The sequence below is a fragment of the Stegodyphus dumicola genome, chromosome 1, assembly GCF_044657685.1.
Source record: "Stegodyphus dumicola isolate Sdum_Otavi_A_Nest chromosome 1, ASM4465768v1".
Classification (NCBI taxonomy): domain Eukaryota; kingdom Metazoa; phylum Arthropoda; class Arachnida; order Araneae; family Eresidae; genus Stegodyphus; species Stegodyphus dumicola.
Window position 1 is genome coordinate 29,214,676 of NC_140768.1, and position 20,584 is coordinate 29,235,259.

Genomic DNA, 20,584 nt, shown 5'->3' on the forward strand with positions numbered 1-20,584 from the left:
AACTAGGGGGGGGGACTGAGCAAAATTTTACCGTCACCGGCCAAATAGTACTGTCGTTGGTGACAGTACGAAAGACAGTACTATCTGGCCAACGACCGACGCAATCTTGCACTCCTTGCCACGAGGAATTACGTTGGCTTGTTTTGATGTTACTGTCAGACAAGTGAGGTAGGTAACAACAACAACATATATTTTAATGTATATACTTTAAAAATATTATACTTATATATTTTTAAATATACAACACAAAACATTACAAAATATTATATATTTTTAAGCATACAATATACATACTTACAAAATATTATATATTTTTAAGCATATAATGTATATACTTATAAAATATATAAGTATAATGTACATACTTAAAAGAATAACATATATATATGAAATGTAATTTCTCATACATTATTTGTTTTGTGCAGCCGGGGCAACAGGAATGAGACAAATTTTGGAATATAAAGTGGTAGGTTTATTTTAGCATCCATCTCACAAGCGTTCTCCTCGTACCTTGAGCAGAAGCCCTACTTATACATATCTGTGCGTCATGAGGCTCCTCCAATCAGCGATATTAATTGAAATCACGAGGTGACGCTATCCTCTCATCAGGAGTGTTCTAAAGGACTTTATGTAATATGACAGATTTATGAGTTTGGCGATTTGGCGGGCGCCAACAGGTTAATATATTTTATACTAAAGAAAGGATTTCGCCAAAAATTTAGGAACAGGGATGCAATTTAGGTTGAGAATCGCCAACACATTATTAAGCAATATTATTAGAATTTAATTTAATCAATTGATTTAAAAATATCATTACATATATATATATATATATATATATATATATATATATATATATATATATATATATATATATATATTATATTTAATTTTATAACTTCTCTAAAATTTTAGTTCGAATTTATCCCTTTCGGCAATATTTATGTCGTAAACAGCTGAAGGCTTTGCTAACAGCAGCAAAAATCTGGCAGCTGGATAAAATAGTGAACTAAAATTAAATAAATAATTATCTTTAAATGTGTTTAAATAACAGTAGAAGTAACAATAAATATGTTATTGCCGAATTCTGTTCAAGGAAATGAAAGAAAAAATGTACTATGAATAAAATAGGTGCAAATATGTTTATTTCTTTAGGAAGAGGAATAAAACTTCCTTCATATCTCCAAAGAAATAAATATTCATTTCAAAAGGGCATCTGTCTGTGAAAGATCAATAAAAATAAGATTACAAAAAAAATCGATAACTTAATTGTGATTCGATTTTTAACACTATACCATACATTTCTCTTCGTTGAGAATTGTGAATACTTATACGTACTGTTTCCCATCCCTCCCATTCGGAACACCCTCTCCAGCCTCCATTTCCCTTTATCCGGTTTTGCCCTTTCTACCTTGATATTGATTTCAGGAATAAACAATGTTTCAGATGAAATAAGCTTTTGATCTCTGGTTTGCTTTCTTTTCATTTTTGCTTATTTCATTGCAAAGAAATCGAGTGGGGATTAGAAGAGATTTATGTGTAACATTGAAATTTAGTGAGAAGCTGAGGTTAAAGGCAGAAAAATTCGATCAAAGAATGTTCTTGGCATAATTTTGAAAGAAAACAGTGATAATCCTCTGATATTTTCCAACAATGAATAAAGTAGATAAAATATGCAAAGGATTTAGAAACAAATGGGGGTTTTTAAAAGGAAACGGATGCAATGGAATTTCTGCTGTAAAACAATAAAGATATTCCGGATTACTCATGTCGCAGATGCATCTCTTTCTTATCCGGCAAAATAATCCAAACGTTAGGAAAAATTCGAATTAATTTAGAAACATTCCAAGTGTACCATATGGATTAAAGTCTGCAGTGTATTAATCAATCTATATAAGATATAAAATATGATGCAAGATATAAAAGAAAAGATGAAAAATGTAAGATATAAAATATGAAGGAAAATTATTAACATTAATTTTGAAATAGCCACTTTACTTCTCATTTTAATTTGGGTACTTTCCCTTTTCTGTCCAAAAAATAGTACCTGTGTATAACATATCAATTCCTATTGCTTCGAATCAAAATTAATTCGCATCGCACTATCTTAGGAAATACAAAAATGCAGACACGTCTTATCTAATCAGATAAAAGATTTCAATTGTAACCGAAACTTTTTGACTCTGTCACGCTTCTCCTGAATGAGTAGTAATTTTTTTCCGCTTTGCTTCTTTCTTATTAATTTGTGCTACTCTTTTGTTTGTGCAGTCGATTGCCTGAAGATGGATATAATTTTCAAAACTCTGGAGTGCACATTCTGCCCATTATGATGTATGAAACAAATAACTGCATCCAAAGAATTATGTTAAATGTATATCTATATCTAGCAAGATCGCTGCAATGTTTCTACCTACTATTATTTTATATCTATATCTATATATACAAGGTGAATCTGAACAAGTGGGAAAAACTTTCGGCGGTGATAGAAGGTAGTTATACGAGCAATATTCGTCTTAGAAAATGGTCGGAACGCTAGTGGTAATAAGTTAAAGGATAGTTTCCCATTGTCACATTTAAATAATTAACACAAGAGTGAGAGGATATACCTCAGAAAGCATTTTTAACAGGAATGTAATTGGTATATATTCGCAAAGAAATTGCTCCAAAAACCTTCCGACAGCTGCAATGCAGGCATCACATCTGCGGGATAAAAACTGACGAACATTTGCGAAGACACCAGGCATTATCCGAATACCGCTAGCAACAACAGCGGTTCTGGCGACTAGATCCATATTGGTTTCAATGAGGCTCTAGTACGTAAGGCTTCTCATATGGCCCACAGGAACAAGTCCAAACACTAGAGCTCCGGTGATCTTGGTGGCCAAGCTATGAGACCACTTCGACTAATCTACCTCTGTGGATTCGGAGTTCGTATAGCCGACCATTCTCTCGGCATTCCACGGTAGGAAATGCCGTTGGTTGCGAAGACCGAGCCTTTTTATACCGTTTACAAAGCCACCAAGCAACTCGCCGTTTGAGTTCCTAACCATGCATTTCTATGACAAATATTGCTTATATAGTATTGCTTATATAGTTAACATCTGTCACCCCTTAAAATTTTGCTCACTTGTTCAAATTCCCCCTGTATATGCATTAAATATTATTTTCGATGATTCCATAAGAAATGAAGAATAAAACTGTTTTTACAGGCTGTAAAAATTAATCATTATGTATTATACGTTTCATAAGTCAATTCCTTACAAAATTGAGCCCACCAGCGGCCGAGCGGTAAAGTCGCTGAACACTGGTAGTTCGGTCCGAGGTTCGAATCCCGCGAACGGGCTGGCTGCATGGGCGTTTTCGTGGTTTTCCCCATGTGTAACGTGTATACGAGCCAGTTTCCCTTAGAAAGTTCTCCACGAAGGCATCCCTCCCCTTAGGCAGATAGCCCTAGTGTGCTTTGCGATAATTAAATACACACACACCTTAGAAAATTGTGATGAAACTATGGAAAGTAAAACTTACTAGAAGTATTATATTTTATTTTAATTTAATTAATTAAATAATTGTAATTTAATCAATTAAAATAAAAACATAAAATACTATAGAACATAAAATTAAAAGAGAATTAATCATTGCTGATCCCGTGAAAAAAGGCTCATGTGCATAACATAATTTTACGTTTAGAAAGTTAAGAGATTTTTTCAGCAGTAAAAGACATATTTTCGCAGAACATTATTACAAAAATAATGCTTTCTATGTAACTTATTTCATGCATAAATAATTTAACTGATCAATGTAAAAAGTATAAAAATACTCTTTCTGGTATTTATTTAATATGCAACAAAAGTCTAGGTTTCAAACTGCTCTTCGCAAATTCCATTTACTTCACTCCTGCATTGTTTTACAAATAATTACATTGCTGTAAATACCGAAATTAAAATCATAGGCCATTTAGAGAAAAAGTTTCGTGTTAACATTTGTGCTTTTGTTGAAGTCGCATGGTTAATCACTATTCAAACTCATATGCATCACTAAAGCCCACATCTTGACACAGGTATAGAAAGGAAAATGTACACATTTGAGCCAAAGCGGGTTTACGATATAAGCTAAAATCAAAGTGGGGAATATATAGCGAGCGAAATAATTGTGACGAAAACAGTACGAAATGCTACGGTTAAAAACATGAATAAAAAAAAAAATCTTAAATTTTTCAGATTTTAAATTACGTCCAAAGGGGCGTTTTTTTAACGTTTTGAGTGTTACCTTTATTTATTAAATATCATGTTCTTTGCACTTAAACCATAAAATTCAGTTCGAGAGCAATATCGCAAAATAATGTTAAATTAAGCATATCTTTAGAATTTCCGATATACACAGTCTCGCGAGCTGGAGATAAAAATATTTTTTTTCTATATAACGTTGCCATTTCTCGCTTTTAAAGCATTGAGTTTGTAAATCAAAAATTCGTTAAAGTTTTACAAAATATAAAATCTATAATAAAACAAATTCCAAATTTGGGATTTCAGATGCCCATATTCGCAGTAGGATTTCGTCATTCAAAATTCGATGGCTCTATGTACCATTGTTTTATCACAATGCGAGAAATAGACAATCATTTATGCAGATTTTTCATTATTTAATTTCTTCAAATATAATGCAGGACTCTAACATTTTGTGGCAACAGTTTGAAAAGTGAACCGACGTTTATGAGTCCGACGCAAAATGTCAAAACGAAAGCAATAGTCCTTCGGGACTGAAATCCCTTTGGACTAAGAAATTGGCAGCAGACCTTCGAATTTCGAAATACGTTTCTATAAAATATCGGAGTAAAAACAACAACGCCAAAAAAGCTTTTTTACATAAAATCAGTCAACTACTGATTTGTAAAGAATTTGTTTGTCTTCTTTTTTTTTCTAGCTCCTTATTTTAAATTCTATGCTTAGAACATTTTTAAAAATAGGGAAATTCTGACATCGCTTTTCTTTTTACTACGATATTTTCGTCCTATATTTTACATAATACATGCAAGTTTACTAAACTTTTACTTCTAACTAAGAATATGAAAAAGTAATGGATGTTTGTATAATTAAAATTCTAGTTTGCCAAGTATATGCTACAATATAATCCAATCTTCTTTTCTACCTTTAAATCACTACAGTATATTTCTACTTTAGCTACATTTAGTACTCATTTAACAGTTATAACGCGGCAGATTTCGTCCTCAATCGTATTAATCAGAGAAAAAAGGTGTTAGTACGGAAATAAAGTACCAAGAATTATAAACATTACAAAAAGCCCTTTAAACCTTCCTGAGAGAACGAAATTAGAGGTATTTTTAATTTTAATATAATAATTACTTTATTTTTATCTGTAAAAATTAATCATTATATATTTTAACCTTCAGATTTCAGTAATCTAGGACGTTCGATGTCATTTTGTTTATTTCGAGTTGCCTTAGTGGAAACTTTTCGATTATTTCCATGGAATCTCTAATAAACTAAATACTAAATTTGTATATGGTATGAAGTAAACATGAAGTATATGATATAAAGAAAAGTAAACATGAACTATATGGTATGAAGTAGACTAAACATGAAGCACATCGTATGAAGTAAACTAAATATGAAGTATATGGTATGAAGTAAATTATGAAGGAAGCTAAACATGAAGTATGTATATTGTATGAAATAATCTAAACATGAAATAAAATACATAAACTAAAAATGAATTATATCGCATTATTTCAATAGTGTATGAACTGTAGAAATAAGCACCAGACTTCTGTGACAATTTTGAAGAGACCAGTATAAACATGTATTGTTTAAAATACAGCCAATCATATTCAACATTTATATGAACTTTAAATACTGCGTGTAATGCTAATCCAGAAACGTTAAAGAATGAAAAACTGAATATTCATTGCTGAGCTTCGCATTGTCTGACATCATGCATCAAAGTAGAATTATAAATTTAAAGATTGTATTTATGAAATGTAAATATTCTTACGGTAAAAAATGATAGAGAAGTGTTTATTTTCGATGAAATTAGTTTTGACCTGTTACAGTGGCCTAAATTTGACCTCTCACAATTTAACAGCTTTTAAACATTCAGCTATCCAGCACTTTTAAAGTTACAAATATTAGCATTTTGAAAATATACTAAACATATCAAATTAATATTATATAATACTATTCCAACTTATCACGAAGTATGCTATAATAACAGTTTTAATTCGGCTGAGGGGGAAAAAATAATTAAACGGGTATAAACCTTAAATTAAATCCACATCAGAGTTATTTACAATTTAAAATAATTTGAACCACTTAGTATCAGAATATGCAAGTGCTATCTAAATAATTTCACATCAAGGTCATGAAAGAAATTATCTATGTGCAAACTGAGATTATAATGCTCTAGTAATAATTTGGCTGTATAGTGCTTCGAGGTAGAGACATACTGGGTAATAAAATGACTAATTACAATAATTCAATTATATGTGATAAATTTTGTATAAAATCATATAATTTTAATCAGTAACTGTAGATCACGTGTTATTAGTATGTGATTATATGTAATTAATACAGTGGTCAGTGGGAAGAGATGATTTTAAGCTATAACTTACCTGTTTCGAATTAATTAATCATATAGTGGGAAAAGGTGAAATTGAGTAATTTAATAAGGGTAATATGAAACGCTAGAATAGGTGATTAGTGTAAAATTAACAAATGATCTCCTTAAATTAATGCATAAACACAACTTATACAAAGTATAGCAGTAAATATTTGATGATAGATCAGTGATTAACGTAATAGGAGAGTTGGTGTTGGTGTATTTAATTAAGGCAAAGCACACTAGGGCTATCTGGTTAAGGGGAGGGATGCCTTCGTGGAGGACTTTCTAAGGAAACTGGCTCGTATACACGTTACACATGGGGAAAACCACGAAAACACCCATGCAGCCAGCCCGTTCGCGGGATTCGAACCTCGGACCGAACTACCAGTGTTCAGCGACTTTACCGCTCGGCCGCTGGTGGACCGTAATAGGAGAGTACTGACGGGTAAATAACAAAAAATAAATTTCGTCAACAATAAATTTTAGCCCAAGGGAGCCTTAGCCGGGAAGGGCTATTATTATATTATTCCCGAAACGGCATTTTGCTTCGCTTCACTATAAACGACGTATCAGTTTTTAAAATATTGCCACCAATTATTATTTCCTCTATTATATTTTAAGAAGTTAAAAAAGACAAATCTGCATAAATGCATGCAAGTTTCTCGCTTTGTGAAAAACGACGATACCTAGTACAATCAAATTCTGAATAACAAGGTCCTCCACCCGAACATTGGCAACTGGAAGGCGCAAATTTTGAATTATACATTTTGAATTATACATTAATTCCATTTAAAAATTTTTTTAACTATTTAATATTTTGTAAAACTTTAACCAATTTTTGGTTAACAAACTCAACGATTTCAAAGCAAGCAGTAGTAACACTGTACGGGAAAAACCACCGCGGGAGACTGTCTTTCGGAAACTCTAAAGATAGGCTATTTTTAAATATTTTGTAATACTGCTGTTAAATTGAATTTCATTTGGTGTAAGTGCGAAGAACATGGTATTTAGTAAATGAAGGTGATGCACAAAATGTTATAAAAAAAACGCTTCTTTAGGCGTAATATAAAATATGAAAGCTTCCGGATTTTATTTATTTATTTATTTATTTATGTCCAGTGACGAGCTCTAACCGTTTTTAGGTATTGGAGGCTATTTAGGCACTCATAAGGCCGGAAGCGATGGTCTCTTTATTAGAGGCAGCTAATATGTACGCCACCGTTGCCTCCTATGGACAGAAGGAAAAGGTACACCCATGCCTTCTCCGCGATTCCAACCGGGTCCTTCGGCACGACAGTATAATTCACTAATCATTCTCCAATCTGGTGGTCGTCAGGAATAAGTAGTTATAATAAGTTGGCTGCTCAATATCCATTGGGTACTATGAAATATGACAAATATGCAAATTATGCTTCGTTGTTAGTATTAAACTCTGAGTCTAAAATTACAGGAATATTTGAATATATTTTATATTTCTGTAAATATAAAGAAAAATCTACTTTGGGCAAAGTAATAAAAGTAAACGGTTCTCTTTATTTTCTTCGGAGATCTAATTTACAAATTACTTTTCAGAGAAAATATGAGTAATTACAGCCAAATAGTAACAAAATATTGGCCACGCTTCAATGTAGAAACACTTTTTTTTATCAGCAGCAAACCGATAAATACACAAAATTTAAAAAACTTACATTTTTTTTAAATGCGCCCATTACGCTGTCTCTTTCAAAAAAAAAAAAAATGTAGGAAAACAAATATCATGTGATGAAAAAACGTGAAAGCCGAATTTTTTCAAAAATTTAAGGAACTTAAAAAGTCAGCGAACAAAGAGCTGGAACGCCTTTTTACCGAAATTAGAAAGGTATTTCTCCCACTTTCTTAGCATGCCTTCGTAGTGTAGTGGTCTGCACGCTAAGCGCGTACTCCAAAGGTCCGTGGTTCGATTCCCGACAAAGGTGTTGCTCATTTTTCATCTTCCTTGCTTCCAGTTAACCTAATATCTCTACAGTGGCGCTCGAACTAAAAGGGTGGTGGATGATGATTCTCCACACTCAGGAGTTGGCAATTGATTCCCTAAAAACCCTAATCACCCTTTAAAAGGCGGAGTAAATAAGGTATTTCTCCCGCCTTCTTAGCATGCGTCCGTAGTGTAGTACTCTGCACGCTGGGAGCACATTCCAGAGATCTGTGGTTCGATTCCCGGCGAAGGTGTTGCTCATTTATCAAGTCTTCTGCTTCCAAAAAATACCTAATATCTCTATAAGGTTTTATGGATACAGCAAGTTTCAAAGGAATTTAATTTACCAGTAAAATTTCTTTAATCATTCTGGCAGAATAAAACTAAAAAATTATTCAAAAATCTAAGTAAGTTCTCATGATTTAATTTCACTTTTTAGTACACTCAGTACATAAATGTTATCGAATCGTGTTTCTTTTCTCAAAATAAAAGGAGTTAATATCTTTCCCTGACGTTTCTGTTCATTTACCTTCTGCCGAAGGAATAAAACGGTGTTTTTACCCATCATTACCCATTCATTAATATTAGGTTACTTTTTGTTATTAATTTCACTACTTTTGTACAATTTTAGACTTGGAAATCGACAATTGTTGTGTCATATGTAATTGTTCAGAATTCATTTCTTTTACACATATGACATATTTTAACAGAATTCCTTTAAAATACTACTTTATTTTTCATCTCCATTCTCTAGAGGTGGGGGCGATAAATTTATCAAGAAAATATTTAATTTTCTGTAATGCTTTAATCTTCTGATAGAGACTTTTTTAATTTCTAAAATATACATTATAATTGATCTGATATACGTACACAACGAAATATAAAATAAAATGTACAATGTTAACACATAACAAAGGTAAATTGTGTTTCTTTTCTCGCAATTTCTTTGAAAGGTAATGTATATGGCTTGAAGACGCAAATGCATTGCCATACAAATTTCTGTAATTTGTACATGTAATTTCTGTAATTAGTACTTTTCTACAACTTAAGCGTGTGGACACTCGTATAAGTTATGAAATTATTGATTTTTCTAATAAAAATCACGGATTTCTTCATGGATTTAAACTCTGTTTTGTGGTAAATCTTCGCAAGTATTGAATGATTCTTGTTGGTTAAAGGAGAGAAAAAAAGTAAGCGATTGGTCAAAGATAAATTCTAATTTCTAGTCGAATCGTGGTCCAGTGTTCGAATCCCGGAGGAACGGTCTGGCATTTTATTTGTTTTCCCCATATGTAAAGTACATGTCAGTCAGTCTTACTTAGAAAGTCCTCCACGAAGATCCTTCTCTTAGAAAAGTAAACCTCGAGGGCTCTGTCGTAATCAAATAAATCAAACCAAACCATCAGCTGAACTTTAAATCTAGCTTTATAATTAGTATTAATATAGATTCTTAATATATATGTTACTATTGTCATGGCATATGTTTTTTTACCGACTTTTATTTTGGTCTGTCTTCAATTTTATAAATGCGATACATATACACTGAAGTGACAAAAGTCATGGGATACCTCCTAATATTTTGTCGGTCCTCCTTTTAGCCGGCGAACTGCAACAACTCGACGTGGCATGGACTCAACAAGTCGTTGGAAGTCCCCTGCAGGAATATTGCGCCATGCTGCCTCTATAGACTTCCATAATTGTGAAAGTGTTGACAGTGCAGTGTTTTGGGCACGAACTGACCTCTCAGGGATGTCCCATAAATGTTCGATGGCATTCATGATGGGCGATCTAGGTAGCCAGATCATTCGCTGGAATTATCCAGAATGTTCTTCTAACAAATCGCGAACAATTGTGGCCCGGTGACATGGCGCATTGTGATCCATAAAAATCTCATCGTTGTTTGAGTACGTGAAGTCCATGAATGGCTGTAAGTGATCTCCAAGTAGCTGAAGGTATCCATTTCCAGTCAATGATCGGTTCAGTTGCATCAGAGGACCGAGTCCATGCCATGTAAAAACAGCCCAGACCATTATAGAACCACCATCAGCTTGACCAGTGCCTTGTTGACAACTTGGGTCCATGGCTTCGTGGGGTCTGCGGCACACTCGAATCCTACCATCAGCTCTTACCAACTGAAATCGTGTCTCATCTGACCAAGCCACGGTTTTCCAATCGTTTACGGACAAGCCGATATGCTCACGAGCCCACGAGAGTCGCTGCAGGCGATGTCGTGCTGTCAGTAAAGGCACTCGAGTCGGTCTTCTGCTGGCAGAGCCCAAGGAAGACAAATTTCGCCGCACTGTCCTATCGGATACGTCCCTCGTACGTCCCACATTGATTTCTGCGGTTATTTGACGCAGTGTTGCTTGTCTGTGAACATTGACAACTCTACGCAGACGTCGCTGGTCTCCGTCGTTAAGTGCATGTGGTCGGCCACTGCGCTGTCCATGGTGGGATGTTATGCCCGAAATTAGATACTCTCGGCACACTCTTGACACTGTGGATCTCGGAAAGTTGAATTCCCTAATGATATCCGAAATGAAATGACCCATGCGTCTAGCTCCAACTACCATTCCGCGTTCAAAGTTTGTTAATTCTCGTCGTGCGGCCATAATCACGTCAAAGCCTCTTCCCATGAATAACTTGAACACAAATGAAAGCCCTGCCAAAGCACTTCGCATTTATACATTTTCTACGCGATACTACTGCCATCTGTATATTTCCATACTGCTAACCCATGACTTTTGTCACTTTAGTGTATATATAAATATATAAATGTATGCCAACATTTAACACTGCATCAGGAATTCTCACGGGGAATAAATATAATAAATGTTGTTACGTTCTACAGATTTGCGGATTTGGAGTAATTCAGTTCCTAGTATTACACACGAGATTACACGTTTACAGTCGTCGAAAAACTACGATAAACAGGCTGAAACAATCAGTAACACAGAATTCTTCGGGCTGTAACAGTAAAAACAGCTTCACGGCAAAGCACTAAAGCACAGCTTCTCGGTCCATCACTCTCAAGCTAACCTCTTAACTCAAGACACTCCTCTCTCCGTGTACAGGCAAATGTATATAGAACTTAACCGAACTTAACCTTATCATCGAGAACATTCCCGAGGAAACCTACTAAAAATGCGTTCTAGAATGTTCTCGCTTCGTCTATAGCATATCGCCAATTTTGTCGCCAAATCCGCGATTCCGCGCCAAATATGGCAAACATGTCTTTCAGTGCCACTTTCTGGCAACCCTAGCCCCGCTAAGCTATCTTATCGCAGCTGAGCATTTCGCAATAATATTTTTAAAATAACATTGGCAATTACTTAATAACATTCTAAAGATTAGAGTTATAAATTTCCAGAGCAAATTATTTTGTCAGTAAACGAATGTACGTGGATAATGACATTCCCATCATATGTACAGGAATATGAAAAATCGCTGCTATAAACATTTACATCTTCTCATATAGTAAAATTACAATAAAATGCCAACTAAAAATCTCAAAACTGTAACTGAGTTTGGCCAGTAAATAATACAGCATCAATATTTCTCTTTGAAATTTTCGGTATATGCCATTGAATTCAACCTTACAAGCTAGCAATTTCAAATATTTCCTTAAAACATAATCTTTCCTCTTTGTGATAGGGAATAAAATTAAAACATTTCAGTGGAGCATCATTTATTTTTCAATAAATATGGAAAAAACTCGCCTGACGTCGATTACATATATATATTATTTTCTATCTAACACTACATTGCTCAATAGTTGACTATATAGATGCGAAGCAGTGCGAACTAGGAAACAAAGGCTCTCCAACTGAATGTCTGAAAACCAAATAGAGCATGGAAAAATTCCCTATTCATACACGTTTCATCCCACAGTGCAGGGAAAAAACATAATTCTATCACGAAAAGACATCCTAACAGAATTAAAGGATGCATGGAGCAATAGTTCTCCTTTCGGCATTCTTCTCCTTCTTTTTAGTTGCTTGGTTGCAGAAGAATGCGAAAGAATATAAAATGAAGAATGAACACACGCGGAATGAATATAAGAGGAGAAAAAAAAAGGAGAGTGAAGCATTGTCCTTTTGAATGTAAATTTTCAGGAAAAAAAGTTTTAGAGAGCATTTTTGAACTGATACAAAAGTTGAAAAATTTCGAGCTCTAAAATACACATACATACTTGTACGGTGCTTTTCAAACATAATGAAATGTAAAGTACGTGATGATATTTATTCAATGACGAATAATCTAATTGCTTTCTGTACTTCTTTTCTTTTTTGTGAACTTAGCGAAATTTTACGGTATTTAAATTCTTTTATAGTTTGTAAGACAACCGCTACATTTTTGAATTATTAACAGTTAGATATTTTATATTTTTAAACTGCTCCTGTTCATTCACTGTGAAAACCGACACATCTTTAAAAATCAATGCTAAATAACAGAAATGAGTAGAAGATTTTTTCATTCATTAACCACTTAAGGAGAAAATTGCCTTATCTCTTACTGCGTGCTTTAATAGAATTCACTAAAACAAAAGCCTCCTGAACGGTATAGTTGTAAGGATGCTAAGTTTTACTAACGTTTATTTTATTTTAAAACTGTACTATTACTTCTTATTTTCTACTTCCGGCCAGAATTAAATGCTTTAACTTGTTTATGCAAATTTTCTTGCTAACGCCAAGTACTTAAGTTGTGGCTTTTTGCCAAGAGAGAGAGAGAAGGAGTTTCAGGAAGCAAGCCGCTTGCCACTGTAGTTTTACGAGTTTTCACTCTGTTGCTGGTTGCCTTTAAGGCCAGAGATTTAGCCCTCTTGTTATTTGCAAACGTATTGTAGTTTAAGCAGCTTGGCGTACTACATACGTACCTTTCTTTAAATAAAGGTCAATCTTAGTGCTAGGCATTTGTATACTAATTCAAAGTTAGTTTTAGTTAGAGTTTTAGTTCCTATTCATACACGTTTCATCCCACAGTGCAGAGATAAAACACAATTCTATCACGAAAAGACATCCTAACAGAATAAAAGGATGCATGGAGCAATAGTTCTCATTTCGACATTCTTCTCCTTAGAATTAGTTAGTAGTTTTTATATTCTTACGTTCAGACCACAAGTGGTTGGTCTTTGTATTCCGAAGCTCGAAAGATTCTGTAAAAGATTGAAAATAAATGGTTTCGTATACCCTTCCTGCTTGTGTTGTCTACATCACACTTTCTTGAACATAGCTTGAGTAAGCTCCCTGTTCCAATTCAGGACCATTCATGTTTCCAACGCAAATCAAGAGAAATACAAGTCCTGATATAGTGGTTAGGGGAGACTACTTCTGTAACGAAGGCTCCCGGTTCGAATTCAGTAGAAGGCATGAATGTTAGTAAATGTATAGTATCTTTGTGGCATGGGGAAATATATTGCGAGCCGGAAGTCCCCTCGTGTGGTTTGGTGGGATGAACGAAGGGTGGGAGACTCTCGTACCACCACCCCGGGGTGCTCTGCCTCAAAAGACATACTAAAAAGCGCAGATTTTGTGATTCATTTTATATACTGCAAATGAACATAGTTACAAGTAAAACATAAAAATAGGTACATAAACGTTAGGTGCTGTAGTTATACAGCGACTATTTCTTTAATGAACAATTCTGTAGATTTTTAACAAACATTTGTCTTAAAATTAATTAATCTCAATTAAGATTTGCAGACTATCAGTGAAAGTGTAAAAGTAAACTTACATTGCACCCTCAGTTGAACGACATTACTTTCACCTTCTCCTTCATTGTTGCTAGCAACACAGGTATAATGCCCTCGTGATGTCCTCTGTACTTTCTGTAGCACCAGACTTTGGTTGCTGACTATGATTCCAGCTGAAGTATTGGTGTGTAATTCCTTGCCATTAAATCTCCAGCCGATTTCAGAAACCCATGGACTGGCAATAATACTACAGTCAAGATACACGTCGTTCCCTTCTTGAATGTGAGAATGCCTTAGTTTGCTTCCAAGCCGTAATGTCAACTGAGGAATATCTGCAAATAACAAGAAATTGTGTTTCATTTCTTGGGTAATTATACAATAGAAGAGAAAATAGAGATAATTAAAATGAGGGGCATTAATGAAAAAAAAATGGGTTTTAATGAAGCTGAAAGAAAGGAGATAAATGATTGGAAAGAAAATAAATCAATAGATTGAAAGGAGTAGTGATCATATGCCAGCAAGATACAAATGATTCAAAATTCGAAATACTTAAAAAAAAAACAGTTTTTTAATACATGGTAACACATGAATGCATGAAATTACAAGTAAAGGAAGTTATTGAAATTCTTTTGTGCAAATGTTTTAATTACTGATATGGTCATTAAATGTGCTAAGCCTTATAAACATGAACAGCAGGTCTTCCACATGCTCATATTCGTTGGAGGATTATGTTATTCAAAATTCGATGACTCTATGTACTGTTGTTTTATTACAATACGAGAAATATACATACATTTATGCAGATTTTTCATTATTTAATTTCTTCAAATATAATGCAGGACTCTAACATTTTGTGGCAACAGTTTGAAAAGTGAACCGACATTTATGAGTCCGACGCAAAATGCCAAAACGAAACTAATAGTCCTTCGGGATTCAAATCCCTTTGGACTAAAAAAAAAAAAAAAAAAAAACTTTCAAATTTTACATTCCGCCCAAAAGAGCCGTTTTCTTAACGTCTTGTGTGTAACCTTTATTTATTAAATATCATGTTCTTTGCACTTAACCATAAAATTCAATTCAACAGTAATATCGCAAAACTATTTTTAAATGAGCAAATCTTTAGAATTTCCGATACACAGTCTCGCACGCTGGAGATAATCTTCCCCGTAGAGTATTGCCATTGCTCGCTTTGAAACCGTTGAGTTTGTTGATCAAAAATTCGTCAAAGTGTTACAGGTTAGGAAATGATAATAAAACAAATTTCAAATTCCTAATTAGGGCTTCCAGTTGCCCATATTCGGTGGAAGATTACGTTACGTTATTCAAAATTTGATGATTGTAGGTATCGTTGTTTTATCACAAAGCGAGAAACGTATATACATTTTTGCAGATTCTTCATTATTTAGTTTCTTTAAATATGACACAGGTCGGTAATATGTGGTGGCAACAATTTGAAAAGTGAAACGGACATTTAGAGTGATTTGACGCAAAATGCCAAAACGAAATTAATAGTCATTCTAGGCTAACGGGTTAAAAAAAAAAAAAAAAAAAAAAAAAAAAAAAAAAAAAAAACACGCTATTTTTTGCTTTTTTTTTAAATTATTTTAATTTTCGTTAAATTTCCCACCGAATCAATTTTTCTGTTTGAAATAAGATTAATTTCCTTTATCCTTAAAAATCAATTAAAAAAAGTGCACTTTGCTTCATTCTGCTCTAATTCTCATTCAGCACTTCTTATTCTTAGTTTATTTACGATAAAACTACCAGACGTAAGAAAAACTGAAATTTTATATTAACCGTCAGTAACTATTACTCTGAAACATCTGGTTTATTTCAATAAAATACACATTGCACACGATCTCAATATACAATTTCCAGCTATTTGGTTGGCTGCCCATTTGAACAAGATTGGAATTTTCGATAGTTCTGAATGTTTCTTCTGCAATTCCATCTGGAGGAATGGTGATCGCTTCCCTTCTTTTACCTGCTCTAATATAGAATTTTCTCTTCAGACTTTACTGGGAAGCTTCGAATCAGATGAAACTTTCTCCAAAGTACTTTAAACTTTTTTATTTAGAATTTGGTTGTCTAAATTCTGGTGCTGCATTTGAATTCTATCACTATGTTTATACTTCGTATTTTATTTATATCTTATCTTATCTTTATTTTATCTTATCGTATTCATTTATTAACTTATGTTTATATTTCGTATTTTATTTTTATCTTACTTTTATCATTTTATCTTATTATTATATCTTTACCATATTTTATTTTTATCTTTTTATCTTATTATTATATCTTTATCGTATTTTATTTTTATCTTTGTCTACAACTTCTTATATGGCCTAAGGAAAAATGTCCAAAAGCTCTTTGTGCCTTGGAAATAAAAATAATAAAAAGATTTGTCTTGAACCCTATCAAAATACTTATTCAGTTCTTAAAATACTTAAAATACTATACAGTTCTTAAAAATTATTCATACAGGTTTCTTAATTATATCATCGGTAGGAAAAAATAATCCAAAGTCATTAATAATAACATTTCTACTTAAATATCTGTTACATGTCTGTTTGTGCTGCTTACACCAATAATTTATGATTATTAAAGAGATGACTCTTAATTTTTATTTTAAAATTTTAAAAATATTGAGCCAAATACATTATTAATCAATATTAATTTTGAAAATAATTCTTGTTTCGGCTTTTCTTTGATATCAGCGAGTTCGGTTTTTTGGTATAGACATTTTTCGAGAAAACATAAATCTTTACTGGCCTTTGTAATCAGTAACTGTTATACTTTTCTTATCAACATAGATTAGAACATTGGTAGAAAACGCCACAGAACAATTTTATCAATGTTAAAAGAAATGCAGAATTAAAACTCATCAGAATTCCAAATATTCATATTAAATAGACTGCAATTTATTGTATATTCCGAAGAATAGTTCGCCTGTTTTCGGGGAAGGATACATATTCAGTATAGCGTTATTAACTGTATAACATATCGTACATATTTATCTAAACTAACCTGCAAAGTTTCTAATTAAAATTATGAATCGTACGGTACACAGCATTCCTTTAAATTTATTTTGACTATTTAAACTGCTTATGCACCACAGAGAGGCTTTTAGAGGTAAGTAAAAAATTATAATAACACAACACGAAATAAAATAAAGTTACAACTTCATATATGAAACGTAAGAAATTAACATAAAGAGAGAAGATAATGCCATTTTATCTTCAACAAACACATCAAAAGGTTAAGAAAAACTTAATAATTAAAAATTGTGATTGAGAAATGATTTATTTTCTAACTTCCGTAAGCTGTGAACAATAAATTTTCGACATTTTGAACTTCCCCCATGCTGCAGGAATACATGAGAGATACCACATATCTGCTCAGATACGAACTGAAATTACCCTGTCCAGTTAGAAATTTAGTAATTTCAGAAGTTCAGCAAAAAGGTTTATTATTGAATCTGTGAGGAATAGAAGGAATAAATAACTTAATCAGGTAGGCTATAAGGTTAATTTAATCAGGTAGGCTATAAAGTTAATTTAATCAGGTAGGCTAAACGTTTCTCCCGCCTTCCAGCATAGCATGCCTTCATGGAGTAACAGTTAGCACACTCGGCACATATTCAAGAGGTCCAGGTTCCAGTCCCAGCGAAGGCATAGCTCATTTTTCATGTCTCCTTCATCAAAATAACCTAATCACTCTACAGTGGAAAGAAGGTGGTGGATAAGAAACTAAGAAAGGTGGTGGATGATGATTCCTTACCACCAGGATTTGGTGATTGGGTTCCCTAAATCCCCAGTCGCTCTTTAAAAGGGGGAGTATAAAAGGTATTTTCTACCGCCTTCCCGCATGCCTTCATTTTGGAACGGTTAGCACACTCGGCGCATATTCTAGAGGTCCAGGTTCGAGTCCTGACGAAGGTACTGTTCATTTTTCATGTCTTCTGCATCAAAATAACCTAATGACTCTACAACGCAACACAAGAATTGTTGTATAATTCCTTCCACGTGATAATTTCTTTACTCCAACTTTGTTTATTGAAGAATGACTTAGGCAGTGTCATTAATTTGAAAATTTGTAGCTTCATTTACCAACCAATCAGCCCTTTCTTTTCCTAGATTGCTAGTGTGACCACGTACATGAGAGAAGATGACGTCAACGCCTTTATTGTTAAGATCTTTAAGAATCGCATGAGAGGTGACAATAAATTTATTACAGGCGAAGATATTCAAAAGAGACTATGAGGATGAGAGAATCAGTGCAAATAAGAAAGTGACAACTTAATGAACAACAATTAGATATCCACTTAAATGATTCATTACTGTACAGTAATTCGACTTGAGTTACGCTGCATTCGTTGGGAATCCAAAATAAACTGTTTTCCAGTTCAGAAATGTGATGGAAAATGGCATAAGCAGTCCAAGTCGATTATTATTCCAACTCGATTGAGCCATCTGCGTTACACTCACCAGGGAAATTATCTTGAACGAATTGTCGTAAATCATAATTTGATTTGGCAAATGATCAGCAGGTTGAAGAAGCTTCCCAAATAACACCTTGGTAGCTAACATAAGTTCCCTGATGTTATCTGTAATTTTTTGTCATGTAAACAATGAAGATCAATCGAGCAGAACTCCGCAGTTGCAAATTAGGCTTTATAGCTAATTGTTCTGCAGCCATATACAACTGTTAGTAAAATTCTTCTTCTAATTCTGCGAAGAATACCGGAATTAATCTTCTTTTCTAAAGCTGTTCCCCACACTCTAAATGCATAGTTAACACAAAAGAGGACAATACCATAACATTAAATTTTAGCAATAACACAAATCATATCAATAATATTAAATTTTAAAACAAAAGCAAGAGACATGAATGAGTAAGTATACTTTCACATTTTTGGGATTATATACATAACATGACTTTTCCATCAAAACTTATCATCAAGAATAATGCCGAAATACTTAATTTCATTCTCCGTTTCTAGTAAAATGTTAACAAACTGGTAATTTTTACTGCTACATGCTTTCTTTTACTTTATTACGATTCAACTACAACTTCTGCTCTCTAGAACAATCTGAAACTCTATTAATGTTGTTTTCAGCTGTATTAAAAAACTATCGAGACACTTCCCTTGAATACAAATCAGTAGATCGTCAGCAAAAGCAAACAGCCCAGACAATCTCAATGTCTAGTGAGAAGATTATTTATAATTACATTCCACAGTAAGGGTCCAAAAATGAAAACTTAAGGGCTTCTTTTCAAAATGCGTGAAGTAAAAACATCGCGAAGGGAGATCAATGCAAATCTATCATGCAAAGAAATCTTTAATAAAGCAAAAAATGTTACATGAAATACTAGCTTTAAGGTCAAATATTCTAGGCCATAGAACTTTGTCAAAAGCATGTTTAGTGTCAAGGTACACTAGAATTGTGAGTAAATTCCACTTCTAGTCTACATCCAATATGAACTTCCATCTCATCCACTTTGAATTCACCGATAATATTCATCCACTTCATCTAATATGCATCCACTTATCCAACTTTCAGATACAGGAGAGCACCTTCACAGCACAAAATTAATCGTAATAATAATAATTAAAAATAAAACCTAAATAAATTAAAAATAAACTTAATGTTAAGACACAATAACACGCCGAACAAATACTAATTCAGAAGTCAAACAACAAAAATCAGCGTTACATTTTAAAATTTTCACAGGACTAGATTCGATGGTTTTACCGAACCACCATCCCATCCTCAGCTGCAAAACCGCAAATGAACAAGATCGAAAATAATGATTAGATAAGATAAGAGAGCCTGGACAAGAATAAGCAAGTGGCGCCATCTGTTGATAAAACCAGAACTAAAACATAACTTCAGAACAATAGCAGAATAATAACAGAAAGATTCTTTCTGTTCTAGTTAACGATCCTAATTCCAATCCATCCTTTTCTTTCGGCCTTTAAAGACATTAAACTTTAGTTCTGGTTTCATCAACAGATGGCGCCACTTGATGATTCTTCTCCAGGCTTTCTTATCTTATCTAATCATTATTTCCTAATCTTGTTCATTTGCGGTTTTGCAGCTGAGGTAAAACCATCGAAATTAGTCCTGTGAAAATTTTGAAAATATAACGCTGATTTTTGTTGTTTGACTTCTGAATTAAACTTAATGTTACTAAATCTAGGGAAAAGTAAACTAATTGATCCTCATGCGAGTATCTAGAGTTGGAAAAACCGGAGTGCTTTAAATAAACATAAAAATAATTCAAGTCAAAATGTATATTTGTTTTCACGACTACATTAT

At 33.4% G+C, this 20,584-nt stretch overlaps 1 protein-coding gene across 1 annotated transcript in view; it reads right to left on the reverse strand.

Annotated features, from left to right (window-relative positions):
- LOC118197178 (synaptogenesis protein syg-2-like) overlaps positions 1-20,584 on the reverse strand; it is a 289,538-nt gene that overhangs the window by 101,765 nt on the left and 167,189 nt on the right. Inside the window, exon 5 of the mRNA XM_085817873.1 lies at positions 14,303-14,593. Coding sequence (XP_085673999.1) covers positions 14,303-14,593 — 291 coding nt within the window. The remainder of the gene's footprint in view (positions 1-14,302; positions 14,594-20,584) is intronic.